Source organism: Phoenix dactylifera, chromosome 9 (assembly GCF_009389715.1).
Source record: "Phoenix dactylifera cultivar Barhee BC4 chromosome 9, palm_55x_up_171113_PBpolish2nd_filt_p, whole genome shotgun sequence".
Taxonomy (NCBI): domain Eukaryota; kingdom Viridiplantae; phylum Streptophyta; class Magnoliopsida; order Arecales; family Arecaceae; genus Phoenix; species Phoenix dactylifera.
In genome coordinates this window covers 22126695-22146175 of record NC_052400.1, presented here as the reverse complement: position 1 = coordinate 22146175, position 19481 = coordinate 22126695, and the positions used below count along the sequence as shown (strand labels likewise).

The window sequence follows — 19481 nt, the reverse complement described above, 5'->3', positions numbered from 1 at the left end:
AGCAGAGTCAAGAGCTACAAGTTGGCATAATTGTGGATGAGGGCCCCCCAATATGTCCAGAAGATCTCTCCGGAATGCTGCGCTACATAGGAGGCGACCCAATTGACGGCCCTATTTGCTTCTCTATACACGTGTACCGAAATTCAATACAATCTCGCACCATCCATCGACTGTCGTTGATTAGAGGGCATTTGTCCATCCTTTCGTATCCAATCGATCACCATAGTCGAGTCTCCCTCGAAGATGATGCACTCTGCCTCCAGCCTCCTCCTTGCATGAGAGATGCCTACTCTAAGTTTCATTCCTAAAGCTGTTAGCCCATAAGTGCATCACCCGCCCCGCAACTATAATCTATGACTCGTGACTTCTAATCACCTGCTTTATCTCTGATTCTCCATCACCAGCAGCACAACCGTTAAAGTTCACTTTAAGATGGCTGGAGGATAGAGGCTCCTAGAAAACAAGGGCGAATTTGGGTGCTGAATCAATGTAACGGGAGTTCCAAATATCTCCAACCATCCTAGCTGGAATCGTTGCAGTAGCCCTAATAATAATAAATCATTGGTGGAGCCAATGGCCCAAAACAAAAGCTGGACTGAGTGGAACTTTGAGCGGAGATGTTTTTCATGAGATCAAGTCGACGTTTCCTCGCACGCCATGACATGTAGCCAAACTATAAAATGACCTACTAGAAATTGCCGAGCATATTCATCCTCTTCTTTCGTCGCTCTCCTTCGGTGCAAGGTATCCTTCACATATATTATTACCCATTTTCTAACTCACCAAGATCCCCGGTTCAAACCCAGACTATTTTCTTTATACCCAAATAGCTGAATTAAGCAACTTGGCTAATTGAGCTAACACTAATCTTATATAGTCTAGATTTACTAAAACAAAAAACAGATACATAAGCTGTATACAAATGGTCATTTGGACCATGTTACAAGGATAAGTTCTAGCAGGCATGCCTCTGAAGTTTTCATCAAAGAATAAAATAAAAAAATTTGATATATTATTTTTTTGAGATTCAATTTCAATTAGTAATTTTTGCATATTGGCAACTTAATTTTTTAAATAAAAAATCATTCTTTCCGATACTGTTTGGCTATACTTTTTCTTTGAAAATTCTCTCTTTTTCCAAAAGTTTCCGAAAAGCAAAACTTGCCATTTACTTTGAATCTACAACTTCAACAATTGTTTATATATAATAGACAGGGTGAGATTGTGTTGCATTATCTTTAAATTACTTCATATTTTCTATGATTGTATTGGTTGAATTAAAAGCCCTCCTTCTTCCTTCCAGAACATTTAGATGTCTTTAATTCTCCGTACTTATGACAAATAGAGTTGATTTAGACCCGATTGGGGTCAAGCCATCTTAAATTACCCTGGATAAAATTTCTCTATCCGTTTATTGAAAAATGCATGAATATAATAGAAAAGCTGAATGGTGCACTCTCTATTTGTCTTGAAAGTAAGAATACAAGCAATTCATTGCTCATCCATGAAGCTTTTTTCTATCTATATTAGTAGAGTTGAAAGCATGTCGGATATCAACATAGCCGTGCCTATATTTTTTTTTATTTGTTGGACGCTGATACTAATATGGATACTGATCGTATCTTGAAATTTATAACGTATTTGTCTTAGATTTGGATACGAATAGATATTAAAAATGTGGAATAATTAAATTTTAAGAACTTTCAAATAAATGATATCCTTACATAGTAGATAAATTGAATTAAGATATATATGTTAATATTATTACTTATTTCCCTAAAGGTCCATGAGATCCATATAAGATTGAACAGTATTGGAAATAAAAAGATATAAATTAGATGATTGTCTACTTATATCATCATCTTTTTTTTTATTTTATTTTTTTATGGATAGGTTCGGATGTGACATGTGAATTTGAATCCCAATCGCAAAGCTGGGCAAATTAAGAATATGTGGTGGAAAATTACTATCATGCTCTCGGATAGCATATAAAATGTCAAAAAAAAAAAAAAAAAGCTCATGGTGAGCAGTAAGATTTGAAATATTCTGTACAAATCATAACGACCAAATTGGTAAAAAGAATTTCTAACTGCGCTCGTTTTCAAAATAGTGTAGGATATTTAGTTCATATTGATGCTAAGTCCTACTCAAATACTTTTTGCTCACCCTCTGATCCAACTAGAGTCTCCACACCCTAAAGATGTTGAAAATTGATGGAAAACAACACAAAAGATATTAAAGGAGAGAAAGGGTTTTATTATCTTACAATCTCATCAAGAATAAATTGGGAGAGAGAGGATTTTAGTAGAACTAAGTATGGCCCACAATTAGGGCTCATTTTATTATACTCTGTCGTATGGTACTATGCAATGTTCTTCATGATTATTTTATCATACCCAAAGTACTTTCTCAGTTTGTTTATCAAATATATATTAAAGTCTCACAACACTTTAAAAATATAATTACCAAACAACAAATAGTTTTTTATAAAAATTTTTACTTCAAAAAGCTCTGCTACCAACAGTTCTACCAAACGGGCCTTAATGCTGCCCTGTCACTCTTAATCACGTTCCACTTTCACCCTTAATTATGGACGCTAAAGTTCATGCAATGGATCAGTCCAATCCAAACACTGGATCGGTCCATTGGTCCGTTGGGCCGACCGGCCCAATTTTACCTCCAGTTGAACGACAGCGCTAAAACTCGAAGATCACATCATGACAGACAATCTATATCCAACGGTCAGGATTCTTCATCAGAAAGTACCTACAACAACGCGTTACATGTGGAAGGCCAACATGGTAGCTCCGCCTCGGCAACGTTCCCCCAGCCCTCCTAAATAGGGACCGGTTCGTCATCGTCTCCCTCCAATCTCCTGCGTGGCCCCTCTCCCTGGTTTTGCCTTTTTTTTTTTGTCCCATTTTCGTTCTTATTGTGTAATTAAATTTTTGGTAAAAAAGTGTAAAATTATACATTTCAGTCTCTTATCCCATTTTTCTGAATCGTTACAGAGGGCTTCGATTGTCTTCGATTTTTTTGTTTGGGGCTAGGGTTAGGGCTTATTTGGTATTCGATCTCCTTCCCTTCGATTTTGCCAAGGGATTCTTTAGGGTTGAGAGTCTTGCTTTTATGGAGAAAAGAAAGGTGGCCATTCCTCTCGTCTGCCATGGGCATTCGCGGCCGGTGGTGGATTTGTTCTACAGCCCCGTTACTCCGGACGGATTCTTTCTCATCAGCGCAAGCAAAGGTGAGGATTTCTTCTTTGGCCCTCCTAATTTGGTATCTTTTCTGTTCACAGATAAATCCAAGAAGAGCGGTCTTTTGCCAATATATGCTTTAGATTTATTTTTCTCTAATAAAACTTACTACTGGAAGTGTCTGATCAAGCTTTCAAATTTCTTTTCCTGTGCATGTTTTATGAGCAAGGCTAATGTTTTGAGAGAATAAAGATTGGTAGATGAATGTGGCATATATGATGTGAAGTAGACAAGATTTCGGGAAGTAGGATGTGAGATGAGCAATATATTGATTTATGCCCCTGTACGCTCTGGTTACTGGTAGGCAGTGGTTATTGTCCTGCCTAAATTGAACAACCAATCTTTAATTAACAGGCTCCTTATTCTTTGTTGATGCCTGGAAACTTCGTACTGTATTGTTAGATAATAATTTGCTGAAAACGATATTGATATGTCAAAAAGGAAAAAGAATGCTACTTTTCATTAACAAGAACATTTGGCACTTATGGAGAAAAAGGGGACCACTGTCTGAAGTAATCAAATGCTATTGGTATTGACTTAAGGAAACTAAAAGGTTAATGCTTAGCAGCAGGGAACTTATATATGGGGTGCTGCACCTGATTTGGAATCCCTAAAGAAATACATTCTTACAACAGCTTCCTAAGCACTTCCTATTCTGATTTTTGTTTTTTGAGAGGTAGGCTTCCTTGTAACCAGACCTAAATTACTCTTGCACCAGCTTCCATTTCAGGTAACCAAGGGTTAGTGGCCATTTATACTATATGGCATGTCACTGGTCGCCCCTTTTAAAGGGCCCTCATCTTTTGGAAACTCTTGTTTGACGTGCCATTGCAAGCGAGAAACTCTAAATATCGAAATTGATATAAAAACCAAAATGGGTAAAGTATATTAGCAATATTTAGCTCCATTATATGTTTCTTTATGTGAAAATGTGTCTGTCGAGTGTTTATTCTATGGTAAGTTGTTTTTACCTTGATGATTTATGTTAACTAATCTATTATTTAGGTGCATCAAATAGTGAGATTTCAAATGTAAAGTGCAAGGTTCGAATAAAGGCTGCCATCATTTTCTCCTGGATTTAGTGTCTGTATTTTATATTTAATGGATTGTTTGTAGTTTGGATTCATCTGGACCTTGTTTTTGGAAAGTGTTTATACTGTTGCTTTGTATATGTGGAAGTACAGGATTGGTTATGCTTAAGGTTTTTCTTTTGCATTTTTAAATCCATTATAATTTTTGTTTAAAGTAAATGTCCTTTTCTTTAACTTCCATCATAATTTCTACAGCCAGTAAATAATGAATATGAATATACAACTAGACATAATTGAAGGATAGGGTGTTTAAAACTACGTATTAAAACTTTCTGAAATGCATTGAAGTGATTAGCGGGACATGTTAGGTCATGTAATAATAAAGATAGTTATTAAAATTTCCAGATGCCAGTCCCATGCTGAGAAATGGTGAGACAGGAGACTGGATTGGAACATTTGAAGGGCATAAGGGTGCAGTCTGGAGTTGCTGCCTTGATACCAATGCTCTACGCGCTGCATCTGGTTCAGCTGATTTCTCAGCGTATGTGATCTTATTTATTTTAGTGGCTACTGTTGAAGCTGATGAAAGTAACAAACAGTTTAGAATGCCAAATGAATCATGCTTGCCAATTTTGTTTATACAATGTGATGATGTTTATGGATGCTTGTCCAATAATGATGTATTTCTACAAAGAATTTTGCTTTCAGAACCTGCAAGTTCTACGGCTGTCATGTATTCTTTTTTAAAATATGACAGTGTCTGGTTATGTTTGATTCATGCTTCTTGCTTAAAGCTTGTAATTTGCTGCTTGCTTTACTACTTTAGTGTCTAATTCCATCCATGAAATATTCTTGGTTCTCTTTCTGTTTCTTCACCTAGGGATGTTCAAGTTTATTCCGGACATGATCCTTTTCTTTAATTTATTCTTTAGTTTGAGAACCCTGCAATGATGTTTCGTGTTTTCTTGCTTCTGAAAACACTGGCTATGTGACAACTCTGTAGAAGATCTATTTGGTTTGTTAGAATTGTTGTATCATCTCGGCAATCTACATCTTTCAAAGCTATGAGGATTCAAACTTTCAATATGCAGCATTGCGGTCTTATGCTGTGTTTGGTTGTGGAATAAGTTAGCCTAGAATAAATGGGTTAACTTATTTTTAATCCTCTTTGCTTTGGAGTAAAGAACTGTGCCTTTTATGTTCGGATCCGAATTATTCCAAAAAGTAATTCTTTCCAACTTTTGACATGCCTATTTGAGGCTTGGAATAATGTAGCTTGCAAAACAGTGTTTGGTGGGTTCAAGTGGTAAAAATGGGTTTAAGTAGTCTTATTCCCCTTTAACCCAATGGAATGCTGCCTTAGGAGCCAGATAATACTCTACACCTGCTTTCTCATAGATAGTGAGAATAGATAGTGGTTTGGATGCATGGAAGTTACTTTGGATGATCAGCATTTCTGATATTAACATGTTTCCTTGACTGACTATGTAGCAGTGGAGGCTTGTTAGAATAGAGGGATGATGGACTAGGGTAAAGAAAATTGAAAAGAACAAATTAGGTTAGAGAGAGCACTTGTGGTGCTCTGAGAAACTCCATTTTGGTATTTTGGAGATTACAATGCCAAGGAAAGCATAATGCTTAAGATGGGATATGTTAGATCATCAAAGCTCTACGAACCATATGAATGCAATAACTTCTAAATTATTTAAAAAAGCTGTTTAGTATTATGAATTTCTGCACCCATCACGTGAATCTTTTTTTTTTCCTGCTTTCATACTTCTACATTACTGTTGACTAGAAATTTAAGAGGTGTATTTTTCAGAATAGATGTTTTCAAAGCTTAATGCATTACTCTAAGTGTCATTTATTGTTATTCTATAACAGGATGTTTTACATATTTGTGGGCATCCATCTTTTATCAGTGAAGTGAAACATGATTTTCCTTTCATGTGCATTCAGGCTCTTGCTGATGAGAACAATAGCAATGTTGTTAGATTCAGGATCAAGCAATAAATCATGGAGGGGTTAAATTGTATTGGTTCTTCGGAAAGATTCTTTATGATTTTTTGGAAAAATTTAGAGATTGCTAAAAATGAAAGTAGATATGGATGAAGAGGAGCAAAAACATCAATTATAATTTTCACCATCACAAGGCAATGCATAGATGTCTAATGATATAAACACTGTCTAGCTACTTAATAAAAAAATATTTAATATATTTATATTACTACCATATAAGTTTGCATTCTTGACCAAAACAAAATATGAAGAGGTAGGTTGATGGAACAAGTACAAATGACAAAACAATATAATTATCACCACTAGAACCACGCTAATTCTTTTGATTTTGAAGGAATAGATGATTTTCTTCCTTACATGTAGTTGAATCTTATATATCATCACCACTTTATATTGTTTAGAAGATTCAGATGTTCCCAATAGAGCAAAATACACCACTCCATATAAGCAACGAAAGCACTGTATCATACGCAAGTCTGACAAGTATAGGCAATATTTTGTCTTGGTATCGGGCTCTATGGTACCTTGCTGATATGGTGTGGTGCACCCTGTATCGACAAATGGTATATTGGTCGAGTTGCAATCACATTTGTGTTAGGATGGGGATGTGTCAAGCCCTTGTATCGTATCAGCACTGTATAGATTGATATGGTATGCCTCTTACTGCATGGTACAACATGGTATTTATGATGCTAGGTACATGCATGTTATAGTTGTATGCATGTTTGTATCATGCATGCTAGTCAAATTTTCATCCATGACATAGACCACATTTACGTTGCTTATGCTTGTTCCGAATTGGCGGGGCTGCGATCCTTCTCTCAACAAGAGTTCTGACCGCCGCCGCTCCAAGTACCAATTGGTTCACACGGTTCGAATGCACAAGTACCAATCATTCATCTACATCTCTTGAGCCCTAAATATCAGGGCTGTTTTTCATTTTTCCAACCCTTTGTCATCTATTTCAATATGTGGCCCTTACGTGGACTAATGCAATTTGTGATCATCAAGCTGTCTTTTGTTCTATTGTGTTGGTCTCATACTATCTCCTGTTGCTAGATAAGCTGGTGTTTTTTTTGTATTCTGATTTTGTAGCGTGGCTTGCTGACAGAGGAATGAAGGGCAAGGGCATGCCCTGTATGCAAATCAAGGCCTGATATTTTGGCATGGTCGGTCTTTTGTTGTTTGGGATGCCTTGACCAAGCATTTCCTTTGCCTTCTGTGCTTGTCATAACCTAAGAAGGCCTGACATGATGATCAAGGGATTTTGTTAAGTATCCTATTTTGGGTAGTAGTAGTTGTGGTTTGGTTGATGTTACCTGATTTGCTATCTATCAGATTTTGTTTTGGAGGAGGCCAAGTGAAATCAAGACAGTATAGTTTAGTTTTAAGTAAATAGTAATTTTTTGGGGAAGAAATCCTCACACCATTCAGCACTTGTTTTTCTAATTCAAGTGGCCAAATTTGGCGATATGAGGTAGCTGAGTGGACTAATCCAAATAACTGTTAACTAGGGTCCTTTTCTTTATTGTAGTTAAGAAGATATCGACCATCAGGGGCCATCTTATTGTCTAAGATGAGCTACCTAGTGCTGCCCTCTAGTATATATATGTAATAATATGCTATTTGGTAAAATTTTTGCTGATTAGATGTTGGAGATAATGTCCGTAAATATACAGTTTTTTGCTGCTATATGAAAACATCTTTTAAGAATCAATTTTTCATGTGAAGTATATATGGACTGTTGATAATCAGGAGATTAGCAGTAATATATTGTCTTTGATGTTGGTAGTACTTGTTTAAACTCATGGTTAGTGGGTTGTTTTGTTTAGGCTAGTTATTTGGAAGGTTATACCTTTTTTGCAGAATGTCAGTTATGTTATTCAAGCAGTTGGATGTAGCATGCTTTATATTTATTGAAAAGTAACTAAGTTTCTATTGCCTTTACCTTTTTGCAGGAAAATATGGGATGCATTAACTGGAGATGAATTACACTCGTTTGAACACAAACACATTGTTCGCACATGTGCCTTTTCCGAGGTAAATGAGGCCTTTTTTAATTGATTCTTGCAATTCAATTTGGGTCTTAAAAACTCCCCTGTTTGTTGTGCATGCTAATTTTGTCATTTAGTGGTATTCTACTGGATTTACATTTATTCCTCCACAGTTCTGCAGATATTTTGTGGTATCTAGAAACCATATGTAAGGAATGTGACCTTTATTTCTTCCTTTTTCCCCCCTTCTGTTCTGCTGTGATGGTTGTAGTAGTTGGTATTGGGATTGGTGTGATATTTTTTTTTTTTGGGGGAGGGGGGTGGGGGGAAGGGGTCTTTCAAAGTTGACTTTTATGTTCCCAAATTCTCTTTCATGTATGATGAGGTATGGTGCAAGTTGCAATGCTTGTGATGGTTTGTCAGCACAACTTATCTTGATATCATTGCTTTTAATTGTTAATATAATTCGTTGTTGATGTTTAATCTAGAATTCTATGTATGCAAGAGATTGAGTTTTTTATTTCTTCAATGAGTTAAACCTATAGGACTCATTTGGTTCACAGGAAGAGGAGACGGGAAAGTATAGTTGATGGAAAAATGAAAAAAATGCCTCATTTTTGGTTGTTGGAGGTTTCAAAGGAGAGAGTTGGAAAGCCACTTTTCTACGGGCTGAAAATTATGGTAATTTTTTTTTACCAAAAATAGCCTTGAGCCATCATAATCTTTTTAATAGCTATTTTTAATAGTTAATCTAAAACTATTAAAAATTACCACAACATAAAAAAGTTGTGGTAATTTTAATATAAAAATATATTAACAATTATTAAAATTACCATAATATAAAGAATTTGTCTAAGTATTAAAAATGTTAAAACTCTTAAAAACTCAACGCAATAAATATTTTTAATACCTATTTTAAATATTTTTAGATTTAAAAATATGTAAAATAACTATTAAAAATTATTCATGTGATGTTTTCTAGGAATTTCACACAACTTTATTAAGGTTATAATAGATGCTTTACACAACTAAAATAGATGTTCAACCAAACATAAGTTACTCTAGAAAGTGTATTTCCTATGTCACTTTTGCATGGTCAACCAAACATGCAAAATCACTTTCTCAGGTATCATATACCTAGCCATTAGCTTTATAGAAAAAAAAAATTCTGGTAAAGGTAAAATTCTTCCCATGAACCAAGCGAGTCCTATAGCGATACACACATTCAATCATCTAACTGTGATTCAACACCTGCTGGTGAGTTTTGATTAAAAAATTTGGACATTTTGGCTGTAGAACCATGGTGGCAGTTGAAATATGTTTTTTGAGCAGCTGTTTAATTGAATTTCCTTGTTAGTTAGGGACAAGGAGCACTTGTGCCGTGGTAATTTGGGACCAGTAACTTTTCTTAAGAGGACTTCATGTTTGTTTGTTGGTGCATTTCAACTTTCTGACATTTGTTTTCCTTTTTTTTCACTCATTAAACACTGGCTGCAGGATACACACCTGTTGCTCACTGGAGGAGTTGAAAAAATGTTACGGATATTTAATTTGAATCGTCCAGATGCACCTCCAAGAGAAGTTGATAAATCACCTGGTTCGATCAGAACCGTTGCTTGGCTTCATAGTGATCAGACAATATTAAGTTCCTGTACCGATATCGGGGGTGTGAGGTGTGTTTGTTTCTTCCTCCACTGATATTCTAATCTGATCTTTTTTCCATCATCCTTGACCTACTTTTCTATTTTCGTATTGTTGTGGTCAATGCACAGGGTATATTTGTTAACAAACTTTGCTAATGTAGACATGACAGTGCCTGCTAATTTGAGTTACATATAAAAATATCAGGAATTGTTGTTATTACAGTCCCATGTCCAATGACAAACATCAAACATAAATGGGAATTACTGTACTCTTAGCATCTATTCATATAAAAATATCAGGAATTGTTTTCATTATTTCTCGAAGATATGCCATAGCATGGTCTCGACCATTATATAAACTTAGTGGCATGAAATTTTGTTCCCCTCCACCCCCTTCTTCCTCCTTAACATGTTATTCAACTACCGCAAAGGTTATGGGATGTAAGAAGTGGGAATATTGTCCAAACTCTTGAGACCAAGTCACCTGTTACCAGTGCAGAAGTTAGCCAAGATGGCAGATATATCACTACCGCTGATGGCTCATCCGTCAAATTTTGGGATGCAAACCAGTAAGCTTTCTGAGCACATTTTTATGCCTCTCTCTAGCTGGCTGGCTGGCATTTTCTTTGCACTTACTACAATTTCTTGATTGTTGGTCATCAGTTTTGGACTTGTTAAAAGCTACAACATGCCATGTACTGTCGAATCAGCTTCACTCGAACCAAAGTTTGGCAACAGATTCATTGCTGGAGGTGAAGATTTGTGGGTTCATGTTTTTGATTTTCATTCTGGGGAGCAGATCAGTAAGTTTAAAGTTTCATTTATACTTCAATTCATGTGGATACTTTCATGTTATGATTAGTTTGGTTCACTGGCTCCTCATAGCGCTCTTCACGGCAATGTGATATGGATGTTCTTTTGCCTGGGTTCAGCTTGCAATAAGGGTCACCATGGACCTGTCCATTGTGTACGGTTCTCTCCGATGGGCAAATCATATGCTTCAGGTTCAGAAGATGGGACCATAAGAATATGGCAGACGAGTCCCGCCACTGCTGATGAGAATGAGGCGACTGGGGCGAATGGTGCTGCTGGAAAAGTGAAGGTTGGTGCAAATGAAGCTGCTCGGAAAATCGAGGGTTTTCACATTAGCAAGGATGGACCTAACGAGGGATAGGATGCTGCCTCGATAGATTCCCGATGCTGTGCTCAATTGGGTATAAGAAGGTTTATATTCCTTACTGATCAATTCTGCCCTCTCTAAGCCTTGCAGGGTGTGGTTGCTATTAAATAGGTGCCCTTCCTATGCTTGATTGCAGCCATCTTCCAAGAATAACTAGCCAAGGTTTCATGTGCTTTATCGAACTATCCTTTATAAAGAAACTTAAAAACCTTGTGTTGTATAATTTTAATATTTTGATTTTTGTCGACTTATATTAGTGTGGTGGTACCATATAAATGTCATCTTATCTCTACCCGAAAAGAAGAAACCCAGAGGGGAAAAAAGAAAGTGATGCAGGTGACCGGTCCCTTGGCCAGAAAACAGGAGTTGACGGCATGGGGGCTTGTGGAGCCTACAGGCGATGGCACCGGCAGCCCAGCAAAATCATGCTGTCCGTGGCCTTGGCCAAGCAGATGTTCCTAATTTTGCCACATATTTTGAGCTGTAATATTGGATACGCAATCAAGGTAGTGGATCCAAGAACATGACAATGTCCTAAGGAAAACAAGGTGACAAAAGCAATTAGCTTTTTATATGAATGCCGTGTCAGAGACATCATATTGTTGGGATACAGCTAGTCGTTAAGAACAGTGGGCTCAAAACTATAAGATAAGTAAGTTCCAACCTTGCTCAGGGCTGCAAGTTTTGACCCAACAAATAAGGTTTAAACAGAGTCAATGGCTCAAACCCGCATAAATTAAACCACACGATAGAATTCATCGCTGACCCTCCTCCTAGTCTAGGAATCCAGGCTGCATAACTTGCACCAAAATAGCAGAACAACCTATTCTCCACCCGCAACAAGAATCAACCACCAAACGCCCCGTAGACCATACCTTACAACTCCGAGTTTTTTTTTTTTTTTTTTCCCCTAAAGAAAATTAAAAAAAAGGACCATCCTAACAAATTATTGCGAGCTATGAAACCAGATCGAGACCAATTTCATCACCCGACGTCGGGGACCAATTTCAAATTGCTGAGACCCTTGGAACCTCAACGGGGAAGTCGTGGATCTCATCCATCCAGGGGTTCTTTTCCTTCGCAGGATCGATCGTCTTCAAGGCCTTCCACACCGCGCTGTTGCACTTGAATCCCGATCCGAATGCAATCTGCCAAATTCTATCCCTTTTCCTCATCCTTCCTTTGCCTTCGGCGTATGCCAGTTCGTACCAGAGGGAACTGCTCGAAGTGTTTCCGAATCTGTAGAGCGTCATCCTCGAGGGCTCCATGTGCCACTCGGAGAGCTGCAGGTTCTTCTCCAATTCATCCAGGACAGCCCTCCCTCCTGCATGAATGCAGAAATGTTCGAAGGCCAGCTTGAAATCGGGGATGTAAGGCCTAATCTTCATCTTGAGGATCTTCCTCCCCACCAATGTAGCAAAGAAGAGTAACTGCTCGGACAAGGGCAAGACAAGAGGACCCAAGGTCGTGATGTTTGTCTTCAGAGCATCGCCGGCGACTCCCATCAGGTCCTTCGAAAGAGAGACACCAACTTTCCCAACAGCATCTTCCTCCTGGGTGACGCAGCTGAAGCACCTGTCGTCAGCGCCTTTGTGCGTTCGAACCGTGTGAACCAATTGGTACTTGGAGCGGCGGCGGTCGGAACTCTTGTTGGAGAGAAGGATCGCGGCCCCGCCCATTCGGAACAAGCAGTTGGAAACGAGCATGGACCGATTGTTGCCAGAGTACCAGTTCAAGGTGATGTTCTCCATGCTGATGACCAAGGCATAGGTGTTGGGGTGAACCTGAAGAAGATCCTTGGCAAGATCGATAGAGATCAGCCCTGCGCTGCAGCCCATCCCACCTAAGTTGTAGCTCCCAATGTTTCCGCGAAGCTTGTAATGGTTCACGATCATGGCGGAAAGAGAGGGGGTCGGATTGAACAAGCTACAATTCACGATCAAGATCCCGATGTCCTTGGGCTTCACATTAGTCTTGGCGAAGAGTTCATCGATGGCGCCAAACATGACAGCCCTCGCTTCCGCCCTGGCCTCAGCCATGGAGGGATTAGGAGGAACATTGAGGACCGCCTCAGGGAGGTAAGTGTTCTCCCCAAGGCCTGACCTTTCAAGGATCTTACGCTGGAATGCGAGGTTCTCTTCTGTGAAGGAGCCCGTCAGCGTAGACCGCTCCATAAAGATTTGCCTGGTGCACCTCCGGGCCGCCTCCGGCTTGTAGCATGCGAAGTCGACAAGGTAGACCGGCCGAGGGCGGGTGAGGAAGTAGAGGGTCGAGAGGAAGACGAGGAGCGTGGAGCAGAGGATCGCGGAGACGAGGTTGAACCGGAGGTGGTCCCAGAGGTCATGGAGGTCTTGGACGGACAAGGTAGAGAGCTGGCCAGCCACAAGGGCGACGAGTGGTGTGAGGAAGAGGTACATGCCATGGGTGATGAGGTAGTGGTAACCGAGTTTGACATACTTGAGCTTCACCGATTGCGTGAAGCTGGGAAGCCGGCTCGAGGATGATTTATTGAGCAATGCTTCGACCATGATCGGATTATGGGAGGAGGAAGCAAGAGAAATCAGAAACTTGAGAGGTCGAAATGGAATGACTCTGTTACTCCTTAACCGAACCTAAAAAGCCAATTTCCAAGAGAGATGGAAGGGGGAATTCTTTTGAGAAAAAGATGGCCCCTTCTCTGCTCCGAAAAGAATTAGAGATCGGGCACAAAACCCTGCAAGAAAAATAAAACGGAGAAGTTATTAATTCAAATCAATGTTTCGAGAAAGAAAAATCCATGACAAAGATCTCTGTTTTTGCATCCAAATCAATCAGAAAAACCACAACACAGAGCGATCCACATTTCAAGATCTTTTTTTTTTTTTTAACCTAAACCCCGACGAGGCAGAGATCAAGCGATCCAGAAGAAAGAAAAAAAAAAAAAGAACTCTTAAAAAAAAAAACCAACCCAGAAACCCATCCAAAAAGAAGGAACTTTTGAAGACGAAATCTTACTAAATCGAATTCGAGAGAACGAAACTACAAGTCTAACACCAAGACGAGGAACCTTCGTGCATTCGAAGAACACAATCAGATTTTGACGAAACCCAAAAGGAGCTATCGACCTCGAATCCAGAACAAAAATTGGATTTTGGATAGAAAGCCGAGCAATATTTTAATTAAAAAAAGCAACAAAAGGGACGTAACGGAAATCAACATCGGCATAGTTTTTTTTTTTCTTGCATTCATAAAGCGGTAAAATAGGATTTCGGAACACAATGATCTACAGACCTCGAATCCCGATCTTGGTAGGAGATCGGCCGAGAAAACTCCTCCTTGGGGGGAAGACGAGAGCAGGGGCTCGAAGAAATAGAGCAGAGGAGGCAGGGCGGCACAGGGTGCGACCTGGCAAATAAATAACCGAAAGGAGCTCCCCTTGGGGCCCCTCCCAAAACAGAGAGAGATTTGCTTTGGATTTGGAAGGGTCCGAAGGGATAGCGGATGGATGGTGAGATGGGCGCCAACGTGTGCGCCCCACGTACCGCTGGGACCGAAGAAGCTTCGCTTCTGCTGTTTTTTCACAAAAAAAAAAACTTGCGGCCTCGCGGATGGCGGAACAAACAACGGCGGCGCGGCCGGCTTTGACCGAAATCTCGGCCAGCCTCGGCCACGAAAGTCAATGCGCGTCTCTCCCTCTGTGTCTCGAAGATGCTTCGCCGCATGGCAATTGCTAAATAACTTGGCAGCCATATACAATTTTGTTTTGCTATCACATTCATCATCCAGAAGGTGGATATTTGTATTTGCCATCTGTTTTCTTTCCCAATAATTTGATTATTTCCCTATGCTACGTTTGTCCATAAAACTTCTAAAATTATGTTAGACATGTTCTTGATGCAAGACTGGGTTACGTTTCTCACGTATGCATCCGCCTGTATCCAAAACCAACCAATGTCTCCGTGTTTGATTTCAGTGCCCAAACCCTACCCAATAACCTACTTTATCCCATTTTTAGGCCTAAAATCCCAAATCTCATGCTACTTTTTTATTCGCATTAGTAATTTTTCTGGAACATGTCTATTTATGGAACATGTCTATTTATACATATGCAAGCAAGGCGATCGGTTGGATTTATAATTGCCTAGAAATTGCTATAGCATTATTTTATAATAGTACTATAAAAGAAGAAGACATTAAAATAAACGCCTAGAAAAAAAAAATAATAAAAAGTAAAAAGTTGAAGAATGGAAGAACTTTGTCTTCCACTTTTGGAAAATAGAGTACCAGTAAAAAAGAAAGAGAGATTGAATTGGATAGGATTAATTCGACTCTATCCAAACACTGAAAGATACATAAGCCAACGTTCTCTTTCGAAGAGTCACAATTTTTCTGAAAGAGGCATCTCACATAAGATATTTTAAAATATTTAAAACAACTAAAAGTTGGAGGATTAAAAAAATATTTATTTTTAATTAAAACTCCAACAGAGCCTTCTCTGGTTTGATAATGAATTGAAGATGTTAAGTTCTGTATCATTTATATATTGCAAAACAACTAGTGATCGATCAGAATCAAGATAGCTTGCATTACGCAAATGGTTGGTGCTGTAAAATTGTGCCTCTCTGTTTGCACCTCAAGTTAGAGACTAGAGAGTATTTGAACTCCGAGCATGTAGTCTCATATCTATGTGTTTGTATGATCTTTTCTATATGTTACTCAAAATATATGAACGCTTGGAAGCATCCGATTAAGTGAGAGAAGCTTCGAGAGGGCAAGCGACCCATGGCTCACCCTGGAGGCCCCATATGACCAGGAAGTAGAGGACATCCAAAAAGCAGCTAGCAGAGATTAAATGAGGTTGGTTGGTCGCTAGTCCATCAAGTCTCCCATAGCTTTGAATTGATTTTTCAAACATTGGAACCGGGATGGCTTTTGAAATGAATGAGAGGGAACTCGTGTAACTTTTAAAGGCACTTACCATCTGGAACGGCCGCGGCCGGTCCGGTCTTCTTCGAAGGCGACAAAATTAACGGGCCCTACTAAACCTTTTTTCTATTAAGAAGAAGAAACCAAAGTTTCCCGATACTAAACGCCCTGCTGATGCCATCTTAACATAATATTAATATGATACAATATGGTATAAAACTTTTTAGTATACTAAATATTGGTACATCATACCTGTGTCCATCTAGTATAGTATAGTATATTTTGTACCATTTAGTCCGGACCGATATGACGTATTATAAAAAGCCTTGTTAAATGATATAAGCTTCATATTTGATGCAATATATCGGGGGCTACGCCGTTAAATTAGTCCCAAATGCCAATTTTGTCAAGGTTTACAGACCATTCGAGACAGTTTGGGAGACGCGTAGCTTTTTTTTTTGTGTGCGCGCCTCATGCATGGGGAGCTGGCGGAAGACCTTTGCGTCTGTCATACCAGCTGCTGATGACGACGTGTTCCGCCGGATGGATCCCTCCGAGCGTGGACCGGATATCCACATGACCCATGTGAACCCTGCCCCCGGGTCCCACCTCATCACACCCCACATGATCTGTCAAAGATTCTGGTTCGTAATTTGACGAGTTCCATGTCTTCTTTCAGACTCCCGGAACTTTCTTGCCGCGTCTTGGCTTCCCGTAGGATTGTGAAGGCACATCATGGTCCAGGTGAATTCTCTCTTTTTTTTCACCTCTACTGACCGCAGCGAGCAAATCTGCACTTTGGAGCACTGCATAAATGCCCCTTGGGAAAATTATCCGTTACATATTTGATTGGTACTGCGAGGACCGAAAAGCATATGGATATAGGTGCAACGAAATGGCAAGTGTCGTGGCATACTCTTTGAACGGCACCGCTGCGTCTTTTTTGTGCCGAATTCATTAATGGCCGATCGATGCATGTGTTGCTTGAATTTTAAGATTGCGCAACTTTGTCCTAAATTGATACTTGATAGGGGGAGTAAAAGCCTCCATTGATGAGGACCGATGCTTGCGTTTGGCTTTTTTGATACAATGAATCCAACTTCTGTTATTTACGCGAGTTTTGGAAGCGTCGCCTGCACTGCGCCTTTGCAGCTTGTCGAGATCGAGTCGGGCTTGGAGGCTTCTGACCGTCCTTTTTGGTATGGGTGATAAAAGCCTTCGGTGTTGGAGCAATGGCTTCGAGGAAACTGGTAGTCCCAGTCTGCAAGTGCTGAAAAATGGAGTTGCAATTGGGGTCACAAACCCGACCAAGTTGGGGCTTGAGATTAGTGAAGTGTCGATGAAGAGAGATGGCGTGGGAAAGGCAGTGTCTGCAAGTTGATGGATGAAGGGGAGGATGGAGAATAAAAAAGAAAGAGAGCTAGCAATCTAGGAGGCTCGTCTCATAAGAACATGGCTCTCTTGATTAAGAACATGCATATGGAAGGAAAGGCACGTATAGAAGAGTATTATTTCTATATTTCTCCAGACCTATGGTCTATGAGTTTAACATGATACGGTGTCCCCAGGATTTTTTCCATAGACAAAGTTTTTGCACTCTTCAACTTTTTATTTTTGGCAACTGAAAGAGTCGGTCGGATCAAACCTCCCCAACGATCGTGCTCTTTAGAGGAGAATCAGGCTGAACTGGCTTGTTGTATCGTGAGGACGAGATCGCCATAAACCTGCACATAATTAGGGGTGAATCATATTCTTGGGGCAGCGTATATCACAGCCTTGATCCAGACAAGCTCTTGTCGATCTTCTGAATTTATTTTAATAAATTATTTCTTTATAATATTTTTATAAAATAAAGATATAGCAGTTTCTAGTCAAATTATTTCCAACAATCCTTTCTTCTTCGAGCAAAAACATTATAACAACACCAAACATTTCATTGGGTTTGGAGAAATAATCTTCTTTTTTTATAGTAGGTTGTGAATGCAAAATACAGAGATGATATAGCAGTTTCTAGTCAAATTATTTCCAACAATCCCTTCTTCTTCAAGCAAAAGCATTATAACAACACCAAACATTTCATTGGGTTTGGAGAAATAATCTTCTTTTTTTATAGTAGGTTGGGAATGCAAAATACAGAGATAGCTACTGAAACTCAAATGAACAAACGTCCGCTTCATGTAGTGAAGCCAACTCGAGCATTAACTCTCGTTGGCCATGCCGGCCACATTGTGATTCGGTGATTGCATGGAGACGTTGTTCCGATCGTCAACCTTCCATTCTTTCTTTTTCTTTTTTTATTTTACTTTCGTCATCTCGAAACCTTCATGTCTGTTGCCTCCTCGTAGAACTTGTCGTAGGACGGCTCCAAATCTGTAAAACAACTCATTCCAATGCTGTGGATCCCAGTGACTGTACCTTGGACAATACCTTCCAACGCACCAATACTTCGTAAAAGAGGTTCATGGTTTACTGGGGCTGGAAATGGGCTCGGTTTTGTCGGAGAAATCGTTGAGCCGGGTTGGTTTTGCATCGGGCTTTGGACCAGGCCTGAAAAGACTCGGAGATGGTTTTGGGCCCGCCAAAGAGAGGCGATAGCGGTTTTGTTTGAAATCAAAGCCTAAAACTATTTCAGGCCAGGTTCAAGTCTAACCTGGGCCTCCCATGTCCCAGTGCGATCTCGAGTACGACAAGCCCAGTCAAGCCCGAAATAGGCCCGCCCCGCTCTCTCTTCTCTCTCGATTTCCCCTCTCCCTCGATCTCTCTCCCTTCCCTCTCCTTCCCAACCCAAGCTCTAAGAGTTTTTGAGCCGGCAGAAACCTAATTTGGGGCCCAGAGTCCAGGCCTATGGTTTTCAGATGGGAGCATGGAATACATTTAACCCACGGAGGGGATTTTGCATCGCGTTTTTCACGTGCTTCCACAAGTCCATCATGGTGAAGGTTACTAAACCCCGTGCTTCCACAAAACCACACATCTATCTTGAATTCAGGTACTCAAACAGCAATGTGGTTTTCCTATTCAGGACGCCTTATCTTACAGTTCTCTAGTTTTAGAAGCCATTGTTTATTGAACTTATTATGTCAACGAGACAACAAAAGGATGCTTAAACTGAGATCCTATTTGGTGCATCTAGTAGTGATCCCTTTGCAGAGACCAGTGATTTGGAAATTAATCAATATCAATAAACGAAATTAAAATAGAAAGTTTACATGTCAACTAGCTAGTCCTCGAGCAGGAGACCTGCAGCTGGATTAGACCCTCTTTTTCAATCTGTTTAGATTCATGACCGCACTACAAATGGCTCATCTTAGCGAAGGCAATTAAACAACTGGCTCCACATGGACCATTCGGGGGAGCATGTGCAAGCGCATGTGCTTGTCTTCCCAGCGAAGAAAACAGAGTACAAACAGATGGGCTCACCGCCGGCAGACGTGGCTCGACACCCAGAGACC

General features: G+C 39.7%; 2 protein-coding genes across 5 annotated transcripts; one reads left to right on the top strand and one right to left on the bottom strand.

Annotated features, from left to right (window-relative positions):
* Positions 1–2862: 2862 nt before the first annotated feature.
* Positions 2863–11375, top strand: LOC103704057 (serine-threonine kinase receptor-associated protein). Of its 4 annotated transcripts, XM_026803564.2 has the most exons (8): positions 2863–3247; positions 4694–4829; positions 8266–8347; positions 8865–8982; positions 9799–9974; positions 10376–10513; positions 10608–10747; positions 10877–11375. In XM_026803564.2, the coding sequence occupies exons 3-8, from the start codon at positions 8292–8294 to the stop codon at positions 11116–11118; spliced, it is 870 nt and encodes a 289-aa protein (XP_026659365.1). In that variant the 5' UTR covers positions 2863–3247; positions 4694–4829; positions 8266–8291; the 3' UTR covers positions 11119–11375. The 4 variants fall into 4 exon arrangements, with proteins under 4 accessions (XP_026659365.1, XP_008785435.1, XP_008785422.1 ...); XM_008787213.3 differs by lacking the exon at positions 8865–8982 and having other exon boundaries at positions 2864–3247; positions 10439–10513; XM_008787200.3 differs by lacking the exon at positions 8865–8982 and having other exon boundaries at positions 2864–3247.
* A 408-nt stretch (positions 11376–11783) lies between these two features.
* On the bottom strand, positions 11784–14526 carry LOC103704043 (3-ketoacyl-CoA synthase 11-like). The gene is made up of 2 exons (XM_008787181.4): positions 14395–14526; positions 11784–13837 (listed from the first exon to the last, which is right to left on the bottom strand). The coding sequence occupies exon 2, from the start codon at positions 13650–13652 to the stop codon at positions 12132–12134; it is 1521 nt and encodes a 506-aa protein (XP_008785403.1). The 5' UTR covers positions 13653–13837; positions 14395–14526; the 3' UTR covers positions 11784–12131.
* Between the last annotated feature and the right edge of the window lie 4955 nt (positions 14527–19481).

Excerpts from the sequence above, each read along its gene's own strand:
- LOC103704057 (XM_008787200.3), top strand. The coding sequence starts at position 3,130 with ATGGAGAAAAGAAAGGTGGCCATTCCTCTCGTCTGCCATGGGCATTCG. Across the intron at positions 3,248-4,693 it reads TCTCATCAGCGCAAGCAAAG|ATGCCAGTCCCATGCTGAGA; the intron begins GTGAGGATTTCT and ends TAAAATTTCCAG. Across the intron at positions 9,975-10,375 it reads ACCGATATCGGGGGTGTGAG|GTTATGGGATGTAAGAAGTG; the intron begins GTGTGTTTGTTT and ends ACTACCGCAAAG.
- LOC103704043 (XM_008787181.4), bottom strand. The coding sequence starts at position 13,652 with ATGGTCGAAGCATTGCTCAATAAATCATCCTCGAGCCGGCTTCCCAGC.